The sequence below is a fragment of the Girardinichthys multiradiatus genome, chromosome Y, assembly GCF_021462225.1.
Source record: "Girardinichthys multiradiatus isolate DD_20200921_A chromosome Y, DD_fGirMul_XY1, whole genome shotgun sequence".
NCBI lineage: Eukaryota > Metazoa > Chordata > Actinopteri > Cyprinodontiformes > Goodeidae > Girardinichthys > Girardinichthys multiradiatus.
Window position 1 is genome coordinate 36,443,740 of NC_061818.1, and position 21,665 is coordinate 36,465,404.

A 21,665-nucleotide genomic window follows, 5' to 3' on the forward strand; every position below is an offset into this window, starting at 1 on the left:
TATTCAGACAACAGGCCAGACATTTAAATAGAAACACAACGTACATTACGAAACAATAGGACATGTTATACTGGGATGTCAGAAATATGAGCAGGAAAGAATATTTGTGAGGAGATAATTTGAAAGGATTAAAGAAGTGTACATAGAGTATAGTATAATAGACACATTGCAAAGGAAACTAGAAAGCAAACCTATACAAATTATAAGATTGTTTAAAAAAATAAAATTATTATATATATAATTTGATTATATATTATACAATCTAGATATTAATCCATGATGATTCACACTCCATACCAGTTGGTGGCGGTAATGCCCACCTTCGGTCTTTCGCAAACCGCCAGTAAACACCAGAAGAAGAAGCAGAAGCTCGGTAGATGCTGAGAACAAGAAAACAACGACTGCAGACTAGAGATATTTCTCCGTCTGAGGAAGAACAAAGTCATATAACTTTGCCTTCACTTGAGTCTGGATGTAAGCTGAGCTCTAACTGCTCAGTAACTGTTACAAGAACATCTGAAGAGAAGCTGACTACAGAGATGTGGAGACAGCAGCTCAAACGGAGGCATTGTGCAGCAGTGGGAGAGATTTCCGAAACGGTTAAAAAAGAGGATGAAGAATTTAATCTTCATCACAACATCCTGGAGGCTGATCTCAACCCCAAAGTTCTGCTGCATAAATTAGGTTGGTATGTTTTCATGTCGGTTACAGTTTAAGAATATTTTAGGTGACTAATGGATTAACCTCTTCAAGCCCAAATGGACCCCCACAGACGTTAAACAGTAAATGCTTTGTCTCTCGGTAGAAACGACCCGCGTCCGCCATATTTGTTAGTGGTAAGTTGGGCTTGGAAAGAGATACAAGTTTGCTGAGAAACGGAGTTTTCCATGTAAATGAAGCACTAAAAAGGACTTTCCGCTAATGTACCAAATATTTTTGTATGAGAGAGGTTGTCAATATAAGTTATTGATTTAATTAGAAAATTAGATTTTTATTGAGTGCCTTCTGGAGGTGAAAATAATACTAGACAGCTCACGATTTAAAAGATGCATCTCAGGTGTTTTACATAAATCTGAAAACAATTTGATGAACGAAGTATTATATTTCAAAGCTATTATTAACAGTGGAATTTATTTAAATAGTGTTGAACTGTTTTGTAAGAAACATTTAGGTCTAAACTTGTTTCTGAAAAAAGTATTAAGTGTTTTGTTAGAATTTAAAGACATCAAAATTGATAGTGGGACAAGTACATTAGCAAAGACTGACATTCAGTGCTGCAGGATATAGGAACTATGCCAAAAAAAATCAAATCTCTTTGCAGCACAGTTGATCAGTGATGAATTAGGGTGGTTTCCAACTTTTGTTATAGGCTTTATGCCAACGTCACATGATCAGACCGCTAACGCTGCCAGGTTTCTCTGGCACTTTCGAAGAAAAACAGCAACATGAGTTTATAAAAGCAACTAAATAGCTAAAGCGTGATCATCCAAGTGGCAATTTCTGTTGTGTGCCACAATGCCCGATGTCAGACCAGAACCAGCAGCTTTAGATACAGCATGTGAAATCATAGATGCTGTGGAAGAGACTGGAGGAAGTATTACTGAATTTGCGCTGGAGAGATTTTCACCATCAGATGATGACATCAAATTTTACACCAGGTATGTGTACTATTTTAATACTTGTTTACTTACCAAGACTATGTCATATTGTAATGTACTGATATTGTGCCACAGTATATATTTTCTTACTGGGGGACCAATAACTAATTTTATTGTGAACACGTAACACAAAATAGTAAAAGAAGAAATTGAAAACATAACTATTAGTTCCCTTACATTGTGTTGTTGCTATATTTTTCAAAGTGCTTATAAGTATTTTTAAAAACATTGTGCTGTTAGCCATTTGTATTGTTGTTAACCCTTATGTTATGTTCTGGGTCAGATTGGCCCATTTGAAAATGTAAAAATAAAGTAAGCACAGATTAAAAGTATTTTATATGAAACTTGTGTAATAAATATATAAAATGAAACTGGTTCAAAAATCTGTCAAGAATAAAAATCAGAATGTAAAATAAGTAAAAGGCATGTAAAATTAAAGCATTTTAGATTTTGATAATTTATGTGTACATTTAAAGTTTTAACATGCCATATGTCATGAAAAACATGAATTATCCTTCAACCTAAAAACACAATGAAGTAATGACTAAAACGGTTTGTAATTGAGTTAATGATGAGGTATTAACAACATTTTTAAGGATTTTATTCTGATAATTCAACAAGACCTGGGTTACATTACTGTTCCTTAGAAACTAATATAACAGTAGGATTAAATAAGCTATTATTCATCTACCTGGCTAGATTTATTAAGGGTATATATTTACAGGTAATAATGACTATTTCACTTAAAGGTTTGCCAGTTATCATCATCTCCTGACATTTTGGCATCAGATTGAACCTGCAACAAAGAATATTTTGTGTGCTGGTTCACATTCATCTGCTTCCTCTGGTGCAACAGCTGATCCTGACAAGGCCATGGATCCAACTCATCGACTGGTATGTATAGTTTATGCATACATTTTTGTTGCCAATATTGGACAGATGCAGGACCTGCTGCACAAACTTTCACTGTCCCTTTTGCAGCTCAACTTTATTTAATCCCACACAGTTGTGTCTGAACAGCAGCTGGGCATACACAAGTAAGCAGACCAGAAATTGTTCAGTTTTAAGCTAGTGTATTCAAAGTTTTGAGGCACCCAGCAAACTTAATTTGCATTTTACATTTTGCTTTTAAAAAGGAAGCCTGATGGCTGCAGGAATGAAGGATCTTCAAAATCTCTCTGTCCTGCATTGAACAGAGAGGAGCCATCCACCACTATGTTCCGATCCAGCCATGAAGCAGATGAACTGAGATTGCTCAATCTCTCCATCACCTCCCTCTGAATCCATCAGTGACACATGTCTGAAGTCATATTTTAATTTCATGAAGTAATGATGTTATTATAATACAAAGTTCATCAGGTCTTGTATTAGTTGTGGATGTGACTACATGTAATACATGTATTATTAAAATCGTTTGCTGAATTTCTCACATTTCTCAGGACTTGACTTTCTTGCTATTAGCTGAAGCACGTGAGTTATTTTATGTATACATTATTACATAATACATATTTCTGTGTAAGCATAAAGCATTTATTACTATTTAGTAGTTTAATGTAATAAACTTTCAAACTGTTTGGTATTGAGGTGCATTAAATCTCTAAACTATTACAACCAATATTTTAATTAGCTTAAATAGCTGTTGCTGAAAAAGACTACAGGCTAAATTTAATTCAGAAGTAGCCTATTGATACCCAAAGGGAAATTCTTTATATTTGTGTGAAAAGAAAATGGCAATTTTGTATTTCAGTCGGGAAAACAAGCGGTCTAGAACTGTGGGTCTGAATGTGCGGGTAGTTTTACAGTCATCCAGCAGATGGCACTGTCGGAAAAACAAGCGGTCTACAACTGCATGTTTGGACGTGCAGGAATGAAACTGCAATTACCGCTCTGCAGGGACATGGGTATGTCCCAAATCGGGGGCTGGATCCTTCGAAGGACCCAGCCCACGTAGACCGGGTCCTTCGTCGACCGCTAAAACCACGGAGGCTGGAAGTGAGCAGCTGCGAATTGGGACAGTCTAGCCTTTACAGCTGTTAGCACATTCCAGTGCATTTCTTCAAAAAAATTCAAAAATGAATATTGAAAAGCTTATTTATTCTCAATCACACTGTCCAGCGATACAGTAAGGTTACATAAAATTGTCCATTTATTCAAGTTAATTTTAATATCACCTGTAATGTCAAATCCATTTACATGGACAAATGACACAATAAATAAAAAATAATACTAACATAAACTGTTAGAAATCACTTGTGTTTAACGTTCACTGTGATGACTGCCAGCGGTAGCTGTCAGGTTTAAACAACCTAAAATACTTATAACATCACAAAAAGAAGAGAAAGACAAAGAATTAGTTATTTCACTTGCCGCGAGGAGAACGGACAGGGATGTGCTTTTCAGTTACAAATCTCCTTCGGCTCTAAAAACCATCTGTCCGCTCCTTGTTTTTTATTATCTTTTGGGGGTCCCTGATTACAAAAAACTTTGCTCTCTAAGGATGGGGAAAACAGCTGCATCGTAAACAGGTCATAAACACCATTATCTTTTAACAACACACTTCCATAGTCTCTCCCCATCCTTAAAATCAGTTGTCATCTGTTCAGTGCAATCAGCCTTCATCTTTATGCCCTCCTCAACTGTGGCTGCTTCCTCTCCAGCTCCACCTTTGATCCTTGCCTGCAGACACACTCATCACATCCTTGAAAGGTTATAAAGATCAAATAGTCAATTTAGAGAAAAGAAAAATATATAAGATAAATCTATATTCAATTATCCCAACAGTAGCTTAGTGCCGGGAGTCAGGTCAGATCTCTCCAGGTTTAGCTTGCCTCACCACCAGAAAGGCTGGCGAGGCAAGCCGGCGGCTGTTACTACAGCGGAAAACTCCGAACACGTCGGAGCACGTTTGAAATTAAGCGATGTCTAGATAAATCAAGCATATATTTCACATCTACATAGTTATATTCCCGCACTAAAAACATTGTAAAAGTTCATTTGTGTCACAGAAAGTGTAATTTTCCACAATTTACTCACAGCTTTTGTTGCTATGGTCCGCCATGGCTTCCCCTGCTTGACCAATCCGCTTCGACCCGCAATGAATTATGGGAAATGATGAACCGCGAAGGATACTCACGACTCATCCTTCAAATCGGGCAAAAGGAGGACACGTTTGTCGGCTGCATTTGAAGGAGTCTCGGAAGGATTCGTGAATTTGGACAGCCTTCGTCACCGCGCTGTAACGTAATTGGTCTACAAATACGGCCTTCGAAGCATCAAGCCCCTGAATTGGGACACAGCCAACTATTAGATTTTGTTGCCGTTCCAGGGCAGCTGCAGCTTCCCTGAGCAGCTCTGGTACAGATTTGGACATGGTGATTTCCCACTGTCTCTGAACACAATCTTCGCACTCTCATTTCGTCTCGGGAGCAATGCACACCGCTCCCTAGCATACAAGATGCGTAATGGTGTGGTCTGGGCTAGGAGAAGAAGAGTTGCCACTGACGTCATTCTCCTGCTCCGCTAGGAATTGTGAAGTTAAATTGATTTATGAAACACTTTTTGTGGGTGTGGGCATGAAAATGAAAAGGCATTTTCCTCTTGGTTATTTCTTTAGTTGTGTTACACAATGAGCAGATTTGAAACAAATGAAAATGCAGTTTGAAAGATCTATTTGCAATTTAATTTCTGAGTCAAAAAATTTAACTATAACTTTAAAATGAAAAAGCATTTCTGTTAATACATTTTAATTTTCAAATTTGACTTCAAAATTTATTTTGGTCACTCTTTTGCTGGGACATGTTTTGAAAATGAAATGTTAAATGTTATTTTATTGTTTTAATTCATTTACAAATTGACCAGTCTTAGAGAAGAAAATCAATATACAGGTCCTTCTCAAAATATTAGCATATTGTGATAAAGTTCATTATTTTCCATAATGTAATGATGAAAATTTAACATTCATATATTTTAGATTCATTGCACACTAACTGAAATATTTCAGGTCTTTTATTGTCTTAATATGGATGATTTTGGCATACAGCTCATGAAAACCCAAAATTCCTATCTCACAAAATTAGCATATCATTAAAAGGGTCTCTAAACGAGCTATGAACCTAATCATCTGAATCAACGAGTTAACTCTAAACACCTGCAAAAGATTCCTGAGGCCTTTAAAACTCCCAGCCTGGTTCATCACTCAAAACCCCAATCATGGGTAAGACCGCCGACCTGACTGCTGTCCAGAAGGCCACTATTGACACCCTCAAGCAAGAGGGTAAGACACAGAAAGAAATTTCTGAATGAATAGGTTGTTCCCAGAGTGCTGTATCAAGGCACCTCAGTGGGAAGTCTGTGGGAAGGAAAAAGTGTGAAGACGAGAAGAGGTGACCGGACCCTGAGGAAGATTGTGGAGAAGGGCCGATTCCAGACCTTGGGGGACCTGCGGAAGCAGTGGACTGAGTCTGGAGTAGAAACATCCAGAGCCACCGTGCACAGGCGTGTGCAGGAAATGGGCTACAGGTGCCGCATTCCCCAGGTCAAGCCACTTTTGAACCAGAAAGAGCAGCAGAAGCGCCTGATCTGGGCTACAGAGAAGCAGCACTGGACTGTTGCTCAGTGGTCCAAAGTACTTTTTTCGGATGAAAGCAAATTCTGCATGTCATTCGGAAATCAAGGTGCCAGAGTCTGGAGGAAGACTGGGGAGAAGGAAATGCCAAAATGCCAGAAGTCCAGTGTCAAGTACCCACAGTCAGTGATGGTCTGGGGTGCCGTGTCAGCTGCTGGTGTTGGTCCACTGTGTTTTATCAAGGGCAGGGTCAATGCAGCTAGCTATCAGGAGATTTTGGAGCACTTCATGCTTCCATCTGCTGAAAAGCTTTATGGAGATGAAGATTTCATTTTTCAGCACGACCTGGCACCTGCTCACAGTGCCAAAACCACTGGTAAATGGTTTACTGACCATGGTATCACTGTGCTCAATTGGCCTGCCAACTCTCCTGACCTGAACCCCATAGAGAATCTGTGGGATATTGTGAAGAGAACGTTGAGAGACTCAAGACCCAACACTCTGGATGAGCTAAAGGCCGCTATCGAAGCATCCTGGGCCTCCATAAGACCTCAGCAGTGCCACAGGCTGATTGCCTCCATGCCACGCCGCATTGAAGCAGTCATTTCTGCAAAAGGATTCCCGACCAAGTATTGAGTGCATAACTGTACATGATTATTTGAAGGTTGACGTTTTTTGTATTAAAAACACTTTTTTTTTATTGGTCGGATGAAATATGCTAAATTTGTGAGATAGGAATTTTGGGTTTTCATGAGCTGTATGCCAAAATCATCCGTATTAAGACAATAAAAGACCTGAAATATTTCAGTTAGTGTGCAATGAATCTAAAATATATGAATGTTAAATTTTCATCATGACATTATGGAAAATAATGAACTTTATCACAATATGCTAATATTTTGAGAAGGACCTGTACAGTTTGAAGGATTTATTTTTAATTTTATTTGAGTCAAAAAATGCAGATTCATTTTGAAAATGAAAAAAACATTTTTATTAATACATTTTAATTTGAATATTGGAACACATTTGCTTCCATAAGTAATAAGCATGGAATGACGAAATCGTCAATTGGTAACAATAAATCTAATTCAGTTTAGTATTCAATTACAAAGCTAACACTTAAGGACACTAACCTAAAGTACACATTAGACATTCGTAGTTGCTAATGTAGCTAGATGTAGGCACCTAATCAATCATTTTCCAAACAGTTAGAAATGCTTACTACTTAACTTACACATCAGTGACATAAGAACCCCAAAATATAGTCCTGTTTTCATGGAACAGACAACATTTTTTGTTATTGTTTCACCCTACTCTGAGTTCACGAGGCTTATCGTGCTTTCGCATGGATCTGTAACAGACCGCCCTGATGCTCACTCTCCCTGATGAGTCTTTGTTGGACACTGTGGTTAAGACAATAAAACAGGGTAACAGGGTAGAAATCTGAAACTACAACTTTGAGGTTAGGTTAAAACAGACTTCATATAATTGCCGAAAGCGATAACGCATTAGTTTTAAAGTAGAAAAAAAGTTGTAAAGTAGATACAACCTAAAGCTAGTTAGCTGAACAGTGACTGAATGTGTTTAACGCTTACCTTCATAGTTGTCAATGTAATTCGACACGTAAAACTTGAAGCCCTTTTCTTTTTTGCAACGTGGCGCTGATGATAAGGCTCGAATCAAGCGGAGAACATCGTTGACTGAAACTTTTGGGAGGTCCTGAAGGCAGCGGGTGTAGTACAGCGCCATTGCTTTAAGTGGTGAACAACCGAACAGGACGTACTCGCCCTCACAACCTCCGATTAGCCACATCATGCAACGAGCCAATTGTGCTGCGTGAGTGAGAAACGGCAGGTGTCAAGTTACACTGACACTCTTTGCTGATTGGCTGATTCATTCCTCACTGTTTCATTTATATCTCTGTGTATCTTCCACTGTATACGTCTGTACATGACTCTGTCTTTATTACTGCCTCTCTCCCTGTCTCCCACTCAGACACACACACACATCCCTGTTTTACTGTCTTTATTAGGACTTTGCATTAACTTCCATTGACTTCCAGTCATTTCTATGGCCTAACCCTCACCTACCCCCAACCTTTATACCTTCTTCATAGAGAGCAACTACATGGCTACCATTTTGTGTTGAGTACTTAAACAGCATGTACTGCATTTCCAACAGCTAGAAAACAGGGATTAATCTCAAAGGGCAATTTCATAGACTTTTGCATATAGGCTGTTCTAAGTGTTGTAGATGGACTACATTAATGATAACCAACATGCTAGTGTTAGCCATGATGCTAATGTTAGCATTTAAGCTAACATTAGCATTTAGGGTAATTTTGACTGGTAGCACTAAATGAACAAATTGAATGGAATAAGTTAATGTTACCCAACATGCTATTGTTAGCCAACATGCTGATGCTAGCATTTAACCTAATGTTAGCATATCAAATAAAATTCAGTTACTAGACTAAATTACCATATTGAATGGTGAGAGTTAATGATAGCCAACATGCTAGTGCTAGCCAACATGCTAGTGTTAACATTTAGGCTGATTTTCACTTATAGGGCAAAATGAACATATTCAATAGAGAAAGTTAATGTTAACAAACATGCTAGTGTTAGCCCACATGCTAATGTTAGCAATTATGCTTATTTTAACTTATAGGGCTAAATGAACATATTGAATAGAGTAAGTTAATATTAGCCGACGTGCTTGTGTTAGCCAACATGCTAGTGTTAGCCCACATGCTAATGTTAGCATTTATGCTAACATTAGCATTTAGGCATATTTTCACTTATAGCGCCAAATGAACATATTGAGTGGAGTATGTTAATTATAGCCAACATGCTAGGGTTAGCATTTAAGCTAGTATTAGCTTTGTAGCTAATTTTAGCTCATACGCCGCTGTTATAATACTGTTTCAATGCCAAGTACTTTTGAGATAACTTCTTCAGAATCAGAATCAGCTTTATTGCCAAGTTCGTGCATACAAACAAGGAATTTGACTCCGGTACACTTTGCTCTTTTGTTCTGTTTTTGCATTACAGAATATACAAATTTACAATTTACAATGTACAATATACAATGTACAATGCAATATTCTGCATTACAGAATATACAAATTTACAATTTACAATGTACAATATACACATATCTAATAGAAAAGGTGCATTTGCAACATCGGTATGCTGTTGTTCTGTACTCTATTGAATGTTCATCAGAGAAACAGCCTGGGGGAAGAAACTGTCTTTGTGGCGGCTGGTTTTACTAAACAGTGCTCTGTAGCGGCGGGCTGAAGGTAAAACTCTAAACAGTTTATGTGCAGGGTGTGTGGGGTCTGAAGAGATTTTGGCAGCTCTTTTCTTGACCCTAGACCTGTATAAGTCCTGGATGGAGGGAAGGTCAGCTCTGATGATTCTCTCTGCAGTCCTGATCATTTGTTGCAGTCTGGACCTGTCCTGTTTTGTGGATGAGCCAAACCACACTGAGATGGATGAAGACAGGACAGACTGAATGATGGCAGTGTAGAAGATGACCAACAGCTCCTGTGGAGGGTTGAACTTCTTGAGTTGCCTCAGGAAGTACAGTCTCTGCTGGGCCTTCTTTCGAACAGTGTCTATGTGTGAAGACCATCTCAGGTCCTCAGAGATGGTGGTTCCTAAGAACCTGAAGTGGTCCACCACTGACACGGTGTTGTTGAGGATGGTAAGGGGGGTGTATGGAGGCGGTGTTCTCCGAAAGTCCACCACCATTTCCACAGTCTTGAGTGGATTCAGTTCAAGGTAGTTCTGACCGCACCAGTGGACCAGCCGATCCACCTGCTGTCTGTATGCAGACTCATCACCGTCCTGGATCCGTCCAATGACAGTGGTGTCGTCTGCAAACTTAAGAAGTTTCACGGACGGGTCCGATGAGGTGCAGTCATTTGTGTACAGAGAGAAGAGGAGTGGGGATAGAACACATTCCTGGGGGGCACCAGTACTTATTGACCTGGATCGGGAGAAGATGCTCCCCAGTCTCACCTGCTGCTGTCGGTCTGTCAGGAAGCTGTTGATCCACTGACAGGTGGAGGCTGGGACGTTGAGCTGTGTGAGCTTCTGGTGGAGGCAGTCTGGTATGATAGTGTTGAAGGCCGAGTTGAAGTCTACAAACAGGATCCTGGCATACGTCCCTGGGTGGTTGAGGTGTTGCAGGATGAAGTGTAGACCTAAGTTAACAACATCATCTGCTGACCTGTTTGCTCGGTAAGCAAATTGCAAGGGGTCCAGCAGGGTGCCTGTGATGTCTTTCAGGTGCTTCAGCACCAGCCGCTCAAAGGATTTCATGACCACAGACGTCAGGGCTACAGGCCTGTAGTCATTTAATCCTACGATGGTGGGTTTCTTGGGAACCGGGATGATGGTGGATCGTTGAGGCAGGAGGGGACCTCACATTTCTCCAGTGACTTGTTGAAGATTCTTGTGAAGATCGGAGCAAGTTTATGTGCGCAGGCTTTCAGACATGATGGGGAGACGTTATCAGGTCCTCCAGCTTTCTTTGTTTTCATGCGCTGAAAGAGCCTGTTTACCTCTTCCTCGGAGATCTTTAGTGCAGACAGAGGATCTGATGGTGGGGGGTTGGTTGCTTTATGGGAGGAATTTGTTCCTGAATGGGATGTAGAGGGGATGATTTGAGGTGCGAATGGCTTCTTGTCATGTCTGCAGTAGAAGCCATTCAGACGGTTGGCCAGGAGACGACTCTGTTCAGGATGGGTGGAGGGGCTCCTATAGGCAGTCAGGTTTCTCATGCTGTTACTGGGGGTGTTCAGGGATTTTCGGATCATTCTCTTATCCACCTCATCCCAACCTACAGGCAGAAATTAAGAGCTTCCAAACCCGCAGTTCACACTGTTAAGAAGTGGACTGAGGAATCAAAGCAGACGCTACAGGCCTGCTTTGAATGCACAGACTGGACTGTTTTTGAAACTTCAGCCACTGACAGTCCATACAGCTGAAGTGTCACCAGTAGAAAGGCTGTTCTTAAGCTTCTCACTATAGCTTCTCTTGGCTGCTTTGATCTCCTTTGTTAGTTTGTCCCTGGCCTGCCTGTACCGCGCCCAATCTCCACTGCTGTGAGCTTCTTCCTTTTCCCTGCGCAGATTCCTGAGGTGTGGAGTAAACCATGGCTTGTTATTCCCAAAGGTGCAGAAGGTCTTGGTCTGCACACACATGTCCTCACAGAAACTGATGTATGATGTCACCACATCAGTTAGTTGGTTTAAGTCAGTGGGTGAGGTTTCAAAAACAGTCCAGTCTGTGCATTCAAAGCAGGCCTGTAGCGTCTGCTTTGATTCCTCAGTCCACTTCTTAACAGTGTGAACCTTGGGTTTGGAAGCTCTTAATTTCTGTCTGTAGGTTGGGATGAGGTGGATAAGACAATGATCCGAAAAACCCAGAGCAGCCCTGATAACAGCATGATATGAGTCCTTTAAAGCTGTGTAACAATGGTCCAGTGTGTTCTTGTTCTGTTTTTAGCTGATATTCTGCTGTCAACCTTAGCCTCTTACTGCCAGTTTTCAGCAGAGGAAACATTTCTGTTTTCTGCTAATTCATTACATTTCAGCAGATTACCTGCAGTCAATTTCAGCTTTTTTGTGCCGTCTTTCAAGTAAAAAATTCAGCTGACAGCATTCACACTGCATTTTCGCAGGAATTGCACATTTTTCTAGTTATCATTATTATTCTATACATCTTTATATTATTCTATATATCCAAGATGGCGCTGACGATGGCAGCCTCGGAGTTTCACTCTCTCTTTCTTTGTGTATTTTGTGTGTTTTTATGTTTTTCGAGCCACAATCTTGTCTCATTCAGCAGAGAGGAACTTCTCAACATCAGAGAGTCCTCTCTTGGGATTTTTTCACCATCATTCATTGATCCGAGCTTCACTGAGCTTGTGGCGAGCGGAGCCGCGACACACTAAGGGATACTGCGCCGAAAGCGTTGGAGGGGAAAGCGTGTTGGCACGCTGGTAAAGCTCCGCCAAAGAGGGCTTCGCACACCACTGCCATCAATCCATCTGGCAAATGTCCGCTCTCTAAGCAAGAAGATGGACGAGCTACTTCTTCTCACCTGTAAAAACACGGACCTCCGCGGATCAGCGGTTCTCTGCTTTACCAAGATATGGCTGAGTAAAAATATCCCGGACCGCGCACTGCTGATGCTTGGTTTCCAGCTGTTCAGAGCAGATCGCAGTGCGGAGCTATCAGGCAAGTGGCGAGGAGGCGGAATCTGCTTTTATATAAATGAAGGTTGGTGCAGAGACATAAAAGCCCTGGGGAAAACATGTAGCCCTGATCTGGAGTCATTTTATATAAAGTGTAAACCGGTTTTATTCACTGAGAGTTTTCCTCGTTTATAATAATTGACTCATATTTCCCACCGCATGGCTGCACTTCTGCCGCTAAAAAACATCTCGTTGAACTGATTACAGACGTAGATAAAAAATACATGGACTCTTTCATCATAATACTGGGAGATTTGAACAGTGCAAACCTCTCCAATGAACTCCCCAAATACAAATGGCATATTAAGTGTGCCACCAGAGACAAAAACACACTGGACCATTGATACACAACTTTAAAGGACTCATATCATGCTGTTACTGGGGGTGTTCAGGGATTTTCGGATCATTCTCTTATCCACCTCATCCCAACCTACAGGCAGAAATTAAGAGCTTCCAAACCCGCAGTTCACACTGTTAAGAAGTGGACTGAGGAATCAAAGCAGACGCTACAGGCCTGTTTGAATGCACAGACTGGACTGTTTTTGAAACTTCAGCCACTGACTTAAACCAACTAACTGATGTGTTGACATCATACATCAGTTTCTCTGAGGACATGTGTGTGCAGACCAAGACATTCTGCACCTTTTGGGAATAACAAGCCATGGTTTACTCCACATCTCAGGAACCTGCACAGGGATAAGGAAGAAGCTCACAGCAGTGGAGATTGGGCGCGGTACAGGCAGACCAGGAACAAACTAAGAAAGGAGATCAAAGCAGCCAAGAGAAGCTACAGTGAGAAGCTATAGAACAGCCTTTCTACTGGTGATGCTTCGGCTGTATGGACCGGTCTGAGAAACCTGACTGCCTACAGGAGCCCCTCCACCCATCCTGAACAGAGTCATCTCCTGGCTAACCGTCTGAATGGCTTCTACTGCAGACATGACAAGAAGCCATTCACACCTCAAATCATCCCCTCTACATCCCATTCAGGAACAAATTCTTCCCACAAAGCAGCCAACCCCCTACCTTCAGATCTTCTGCCTGCACTAAAGATCTCTGAGGAAAATGTAAATAGGCTCTTTCAGCGCATGAAAACAAAGAAAGCTGGAGGACCTGATTACGTCTCCCCATCATGCCTGAAAGCCTGTGCAAATCCATTCACCCGGATCTTCAGCAAGTCACTGGAAACGTGAGGTCCTCTCCTGCTTCAAACAATCCACCATCATCCCAGTGCCCAAGAAACCCACCATCCTAGGATTAAATGACTAAAGGGCTGTAGCCCTGACGTCTGTGGTCATGAAATCCTTTGAGCGGCTGGTGTTGAAGCACCTGATAGACATCGCAGGCCCCCTGCTGGACCCCTGCAGTTTGCTTACCGAGCAAACAGGTCGGCAGATGATGCTGTCAACTTAGGTCTACACTTCATCCTGCAACACCGCAATCGTCCAGGGACGTATGCCAGGATCCTGTTTGTAGACTTCAGCTCGGCCTTCAACACCATCATACCAGACATCCCCCACCAGAAGCTCACCCAGCTCAACGTCCCTGCCTCCACCTGTCAGTGGATCAACAGCTTCCTGACAGACCGACAGCAGCAGGTGAGACTGGGGAGCATCTTATCCCGAACCAGATCAATAAGTACTGGTGCCCCCCAGGGGTGTGTTCTATCCCCACTCCTCTTCTCCCTGTACACAAATGACTGCACCTCATCGGACTCGTCCGTGAAACTCCTGAAGTTTGCAGATGACACAACTGTTATTGGTCTGATCCAGGACGGTGATGAGTCTGCATACAGACAGGAGGTGGATCGACTGGTACACTGGTGTTGTCAGAACTACTTGAACTCAACCCGCTCAAGACTGTGGAAATGGTGGTGGACATTCGGAGAACACCGCCTCCATACACCCCCCTTACCATCCTCAACAACACCGTGTCAGTGGTGGACCACTTCAGGTTCCTAGGAACCACCATCTCTGAGGACCTGAGATGGTCCTCAGACATAGACACTGTTCGGAAGAAGGCCCAGAAGAGACTATACTTCCTGAGGCAACTTAAGAAATACAACCTTCCAACCTTCTACTCCGCCATCATTCAGTCTTCATCTCTCAGTGTGGTTTGGCTCTTCCACAAAACAGGACAGGTCCAGACTGCAACAAATAATCAGCGAACGTGAATTCCGTGATAGGAGCGACCGATTTACATGTTATCCCTATGTAGAGGCGCTTTCAGGAGCGGAGCGGTGCAACGCGAGGCGGTGCAAAGGACACGGTGGCGATGCGAAAGGTGTGATTAGCGAGAACCGAGCGAAGCGAAACCTGCCATGGACGCCACGCAGGAGTTGGAAAGACCTGAACTTTTCTCTACATCCGCGTCGTGTCAACCAATCAGGGACTGGATGTAGCTGTGATGTAGGGGTGAAGGACCGCAGCTGAGAAGAAGCTGTTTTCAGTGAAGATGGAGGACTGAATCATAGTGGCGGTGTGCGGCAAGCCTGAGTTGTATGACTCAACTAACTAGCTGAGATTTATTTACTCACCGAAGACAGATGGACAGGCGTTCAGCAGCGGGAATACAGCGCCGGTAGTTGGTGTCCCGGAGGCCGATTCGTCTCCCAACTCGGGACAGCAGATCTTCGAACTGGGTCCTGGATAGACAGTCGTCATCCAGACGCAGCTCCTGGAGTATGTGGTGGTACTCCCCGAACTGTTCCCGTCCCTGAAGAATCTGGTGAACCCAGGGATGTTGACGTCGGTGGCGTTTTTCGGCTCTCCACAGGTAAAACACCGTGATTATCCGTGAAATCCATGTCCGCCATGTTCAGTTGAAACCAGCAAGCAGCAGATAGAAGCTCCTCCTATTTGATGACGCAGCGAAGCGTTGCCATTTGTTGACATTTGGCCACGCGGATTGCATGCGAAATGTCAAGCGAGCAACAGCACACAAATGACACAAAAAATTTACAGAATCCGCGTTCGGTGTGAACGCACCATTAGACTAGGGGTGGGCATTATGGGAACATTTTTATATTACAAGTTTTTTAAAAATATTTTTTTAAATATTTTTTATGGTTTTTGACTTTTTTTCATATGAGGGCCTTTTTACCCACATTGTCTTCAAATACGAAAAGAATAACTGAACTTGATTGGCTTTAAATAGCTTATTTTACCGTATTAATGTTGGTTTTCCATATCCAGACACAGGTCAACACATAACCCCTTCAAAGTATAGTACTTAAGTTAAAGAATTAAAATGATAAAGGTCAAAATAGAACATTTTATTGAATGGTTTGCATAATCAATGCAGTTAACCGTCACTGAACACCCTATGAGGTATTTCAGCTGGTAATATGCTAGGAAAAGAGCAAACATTTTCTTTCCTTTGTAAGTCAGCAAGCATTGCCAAATTTTTATATTGAATTGTCAAAGTCGACTATTCAATTGGGCTACAAAATATCTTAACAAATGAATGGTAGTATTCAACTTTCAGAAATGACCTTGCTTCAGAAGTTGCAAGTACAAATTAAAAGTGCAACTGAAGCATAACAACTGACAGTATCTTGAATAACTCAATAATATGCAAACCACCAATAGAGAAAAACAAGCTATGTGAAGTTCACATCAATAAATATGTTTTATGTATTAATAAAGTGCAGCTAGGCTTGTATCATTTCAAGAGCAACTTTCATTTCAAGAGTTGCTTTCCTCCTCTCCTCTGAAGGAGACGCAGGCCCTGCTGCTTCACTTGCTGCTGCCGCCATGGCAGTGGACACTTCACTTTTAGCCTGGCTTGACTTTATTTCTTCAACTGCTTTTGTTAGGATGTATTCCACCTTTTCATTAATTTTGTACCTGGTTTTGAATCGTGTAGTGTCATTCCCCTTCTGTGAGAATGGTTGTATTAAATTAGGTGGAGTAAAAGCTTAAAGTAGGAGATTATTATTATTATTCCACATAGAAACTAGTTAAAAATACAAATTTTGCAGCACACTGGAAACGTAATTCGTATTCAAGTGAGATAGAGACAGAAAAGATGCGAGATGAGAAGACTAAAATGGTTTCAACACGTAGTTCTTGAGATTGAGTGAATTAGTGTGGACATGCATGAACAGACATAAGAAACAACAACAAAATAAAGGATAAATAAAGCATAAGAAAGAAATTAATACAACCATAGCACCTAAATATGTTTATTAAAAAGTGACTCTGTCCAAGCTAAAGTTAAAATACTTTCTAATGTGCATAATGTGTTTCAATATTTCCTGTAGATGTTAAGCAGATGCTGATGGTTAAAGAAGAAGCTCATGTAGACCACATACCTTGTGCTGACCTGCATGACTCAAGGCTCCACCATATAAAGGAGGAACAGGAGGAAGTCTGCACCAGTCTGGGGGGAGAGCAGTTCAATGGGAAGGAGGAGATTGATGCCATCAGTCTTCCAGTCACTGCTACTCCCATACAGAGTGTGAATGATGAACAGTCGCCTCTGCTCTCACAGCTTTATCCAGAACAAATTAATGGCAGAGAACTTTCAGAAGAGAACAGTGGAGAAGAATCCATCAGGATAAAAGTTCATGGAGATGGTTCCATAGCCTTAAAGACTGAAGGCACTAAGAAGGATGAGGAGAGCAATAGAATGAAATACTCGGGCTCTGGACTGAAAACTAAGAACATGGACAATGACTGGGAGGAGAGCAGAGCTCATGAGTCAGATGAAAACACTGATAACAAACCCTTTAGCTCTTTTGAGTTTGCTGAACATTTTGTTAACCGTCACTTTTTTCAGAAAGACATGAATAATTTAGAAAAAACGTCTTCAAGCTCGCTGGATAACAAGAAATGTTTTGCAGAAAAGAAAAATGTAAACTCCCAAAGGAAAGTCCAGACAGGAGTTAAGTTTAGCTGTGAAGACTGTGGCAAAACATTTGTTGGAAATAAATCTTTGAACACGCACATGAGAATCCACACAGGACAGAAACCTTTCTGCTGTGATTTATGTGGAATAAGATTTAGCCAAAAAACAGACTTAAAAAGACACATGAGAATCCACACAGGAGAGAAACCTTTCTGTTGTGATCTATGTGAGCAGAAATTCAGCAGAAAATCTACTTTAAACAGACACGTGAGAATCCACACTGGAGAGAAACCTTTCTGTTGTGATCTATGTGAGCAAAGTTTCAGCAGAAAATCTGTTTTAAACACACACATGAGAATCCACACAGGACAGAAACCTCTTTTTTGTGATCAATATGGGGTAAGATTCAGCCTGAAAAAACATTTAAATACACAAATGAGAATCCACACTGGGCAGAAACCTTTCTGTTGTGATCTATGTGGACAAAGATTTAGGCAAAAAACAGATTTAAAAAGACACATGACAATCCACACAGGAGAGAAACCTTTCTGTTGTGATCTGTGTACGCACAGATTCAGCAGAAAATCTACTTTAAACAGACACATGAGAATCCACACAGGTGAGAAACCTCTCTGTTGTGTTCTATGTGAGCAGAAATTCAGCAGAAAATCTACTTTAAACACACACATGAGAATCCACACAGGACAGAAACCTCTTCTTTGTGATCTATGTGGAGAAAGATTCAGCCTAAAAAAACATTTAAACACACACATGAGGAGCCACACAGAACAGAAACCTTTCTGTTGTGATCTATGTGGACAAAGATTTTTCCAAAAAGCAGGTTTAAAAATGCACATCAGAATCCACACAGCAGAGAAACCATTTGGCTGTGATCTGTGCAGACAAAGATTTAGTCAAAAAACAGATTTAGACAGACACATGAGAATCCACACAGGAGAGAAACCTTTCTGTTGTGATCTATGTGAACAGAGATTTAACAGAAAATTTACTTTAAGCAGACACATGAGAATCCATACAGGTGAGAAACCTTTCTGTTGTGTTCTATGTGAGCAGAGATTCAGCAGAAAATCTATTTTAAACACACACATGAGAATCCACACAGGACAGAAACCTCTTCTTTGTGATCTATGTGGAGAAAGATTCATCCTAAAAAAACATTTAAACTCACACATAAGGAGCCACACAGGACAGAAGCCTTTCTGTTGTGATCTATGCGGACAAAAATTTAGCCAGAAAACAGATTTAAACAGACACAAGAGAATCCACACAGGAGATAAACCTTTCTGCTGTGATCTATGTGGACAAAGATTTAGCCTAAAACAAAATTTAAACACACACATGAGGATCCACACCGGACAGAAACCGTTCTGCTGTGATTTATGTGGGCAAAGATTTAGCCGAAAAACTGCTTTAAATGAACACAAGAGAATCCACACAGGAGAGAAACCTTTCTGCTGTGATCTATGCGGACAGCGATTTAGCCAAAAAGCACATTTAAACACACACATGAGAATCCACACAGGACAGAAACCTTTTTGTTGTGATCTATGTGGACAAAGATTCAACCAAAAAGCACATTTAAACACACACATGAGAATCCACACAGGACAGAAACCTTTTTCTGTCACACTGGAATCCACACTTGAGGGAAAATGGCTAAGTTATGAATAGTCACTCAAACAGTCTTCACTCATTGGTTTCAGCATTTGTCTAGTGGTTAATTTTCATATTTAATTTGTTATAATATGTTAGGTTACTGATTTGTTTGGTTGTGTAACTGGTAGTTTCTATGCCAAGCTTTTTTTTTTTTTTGTTCGTTCGGGTGCGTTCAGTTTTTGCTTATTGTGTATTTCAAACGGGCCTATAGTTTAAAGATTGGCACCAGTGTTGACAAATCATTTGGCCTGTGTCTGTTGTCCTGTGTATTTTGTCTTCTATGGTTTGGAAGGTGTCGTCCCCAATTCTAGGTATTGTATGTATTGCTTTCAGTGTTTTAGTGGTGACCTGGATAACTTAATTTATCTGTTTAAATTTAGCCTCTGTAGATAATTTAACGAGTGGTAAGTATACATCTGCAAAGCGAAATGTGTCCTTGGCTGTGTTTAAAAGTCTGGGGACCAATTTGTGAATGGTTTTACCTTCCCTGAATCAACTAGAAGATTTTGTACTTGTGGGGTTTTGAGGTTGTTTGTTCACTTCCATTGTGTCTTTTACTGTCTTTACAGTGTGTTTTCATCTGCTGTGGGATATCCTTTCTCTGTGGTTTTGATTGTATGTGAAGTTTTTCTATTCTTAGGTTTTGTTCTATTAAGGTTCTAGCTTGTTGGAGGGTTTTCAGTTTGATTTTTATTTCCGTTTGTGCTTTTCTGGTAGCCATGTTTAGGATGTTTTAGGATATTTAGAAGTTTTTTGGCCATGGTTTGGTCCTTTTAATTTCCTAAATTGAATATAATTAAACTTTTAAATTGAATAACTTTAATAAATTGCCATTTTGATACTCTTTTTTATCGACATGTTTCTTCGTTTTATTGCTCTATTTTGCTTTTATAGAATTTAAAATGTGTCCATATTTTTCATTAGTATAAAGAAGAGATCGCGGATTAGTGGACCAGGGTAAGGATCCGGAACCCCGTGCCCTCCAATCCGGACCCAACCTGATTTTAAACATTTATATATTACTACATGTTGTCCGAGTGGGGAAACAAACTCTGGTCCATTTAAAGTAGACCCAAAGTGGCAGGTGTGAATACTCCCTTAGATTATGCAAAATAAAATTAAGAGTAAATTTGCAAAGGAAAACCATTTTGCTTGTGAAAGGGATTCACTTCTGGGAGAGTTCATCCATCTATTTTCTATTACTGCCTGTCCCTGCAGGGTCACGGGGGGCTAGTACCCATCTTCAGCGGTCAATGGCCAAGAGGTACACACTGGGCAGTTTACCAGTCCAGCATAGAGCAAATAACAGACACAAGATACAACGATGCATGCACACATACTAAAGCGCAATTTTGAGAGACCAATTAACATTGCAGTCATGTTTTTGAACTGTGGGAGGAAGCCGGAATATCCAGCGAGAACCCACACATGCATAGGGAGAGCATGCAAATTTGATTTAGAAGGACAGCAGGCCAAGATTTGAATCCAGGATCTTCTTGCTGTGAGGCACCAGCTACCACCAGCTACCAAAATCACTTCTGCACAAGATAAACACAAATACTTCTCTTAATTATATATGTGAGGATTTATTGAAGCCATATAATAATTATAATATACCACCATTCTGGTCCAAAACCTTCACCTAAGAAGCACTATTCTACACAAAGGGGATTAAAAAAATGACTACCTAACAATAATAATAACAGAAAATATATGCGCATTGTCTATGAAGATCAAATCAGCAGTTTTATGGACAAAATGTGCGATTTGGGTTAACTTGGACAGAGAAGCCCTCCTGGTGTCCTGATGTCTCGATTGGGGTGATTAGCCGGTAAAAGGTGGGCTGCACCTTAGCCACTTGTAGCTGATTGCCCGAATCTTGAACAAACTCAATGGAAAAACTCCAGGAATAAAACTGGAACAAAGGAGTGGTCAGGTGAGGCCCAGACCGCAACTGCTTTGAATGGAAAACTTCTGAAAAGTCTTGAAAGTCCAACTTCTAACTCCCGGCAGATTTGGGATCAGCCGGACAAAAACATCAACACACACCTTGTTGAGGCGCTGCGTGATTCCGCCGCACTTGCACAGCAAATCAAAACAGCTCAGCATAAAACACTTTAATTGGTATTGCATGCAGCAAGTTGATACCTTGGATTAACTACTGGTGATTCTACATCACCTTAACTATGCCTCATCCTGCCCAGACTTCTAAATGCACCAATCCGATTTAATATAAAAAAACAATTAAATTACTTTGACGTTGATTTCTTCTTTCCACTGGTTGAGGATGGGTTGCAGGTCTGAAGAAAAACGAGGCAGGGGATAATCAGACATCCGTGATCAACTCAAAAAAAAAAAACTGTAAACTTGTCATTCGTCCAAGAGTGGAAAATATGAAGAACCGATTGAATCAACAAGGAGGAAACTCATCTCCTTGGAAATAAAACCTCTGTGGGCTTTTCACCTGTGCCGGGTGTCGACATGGTCTTCGTTCGGTATGTGAATCTTCTGACCTTCTTGTATCAGACAGAATTCCAGCTTTCAAGCTCTTCTGAAATAGGCTGTGTGGAGAAGAAGTTCGCCTGCGAGCTTTTGTCACTCCAGATATGCGCTTCCATTGCGTCGTCCCATCCGACACGCTGGAA

General features: G+C 41.0%; 1 protein-coding gene across 2 annotated transcripts; it reads left to right on the top strand.

Moving 5' to 3' along the window:
- The first annotated feature begins 345 nt into the window (after nucleotides 1-345).
- On the top strand, nucleotides 346-19,866 carry LOC124864961 (oocyte zinc finger protein XlCOF6-like). Of its 2 annotated transcripts, XM_047359904.1 has the most exons (3): nucleotides 346-684; nucleotides 16,757-18,030; nucleotides 18,115-19,866. In XM_047359904.1, the coding sequence occupies exons 1-3, from the start codon at nucleotides 378-380 to the stop codon at nucleotides 19,033-19,035; spliced, it is 2,502 nt and encodes an 833-aa protein (XP_047215860.1). In that variant the 5' UTR covers nucleotides 346-377; the 3' UTR covers nucleotides 19,036-19,866. The 2 variants fall into 2 exon arrangements, with proteins under 2 accessions (XP_047215860.1, XP_047215859.1); XM_047359903.1 differs by having other exon boundaries at nucleotides 16,757-19,866.
- The last annotated feature ends 1,799 nt before the right edge of the window (nucleotides 19,867-21,665 follow it).

Coding starts and splice junctions, on each gene's coding strand:
- LOC124864961 (XM_047359903.1), top strand. CDS start 378: ATGCTGAGAACAAGAAAACAACGACTGCAGACTAGAGATATTTCTCCG. Junction 685..16,756: donor AGTTCTGCTGCATAAATTAG/GTTGGTATGTTT, acceptor TATTTCCTGTAG/ATGTTAAGCAGATGCTGATG.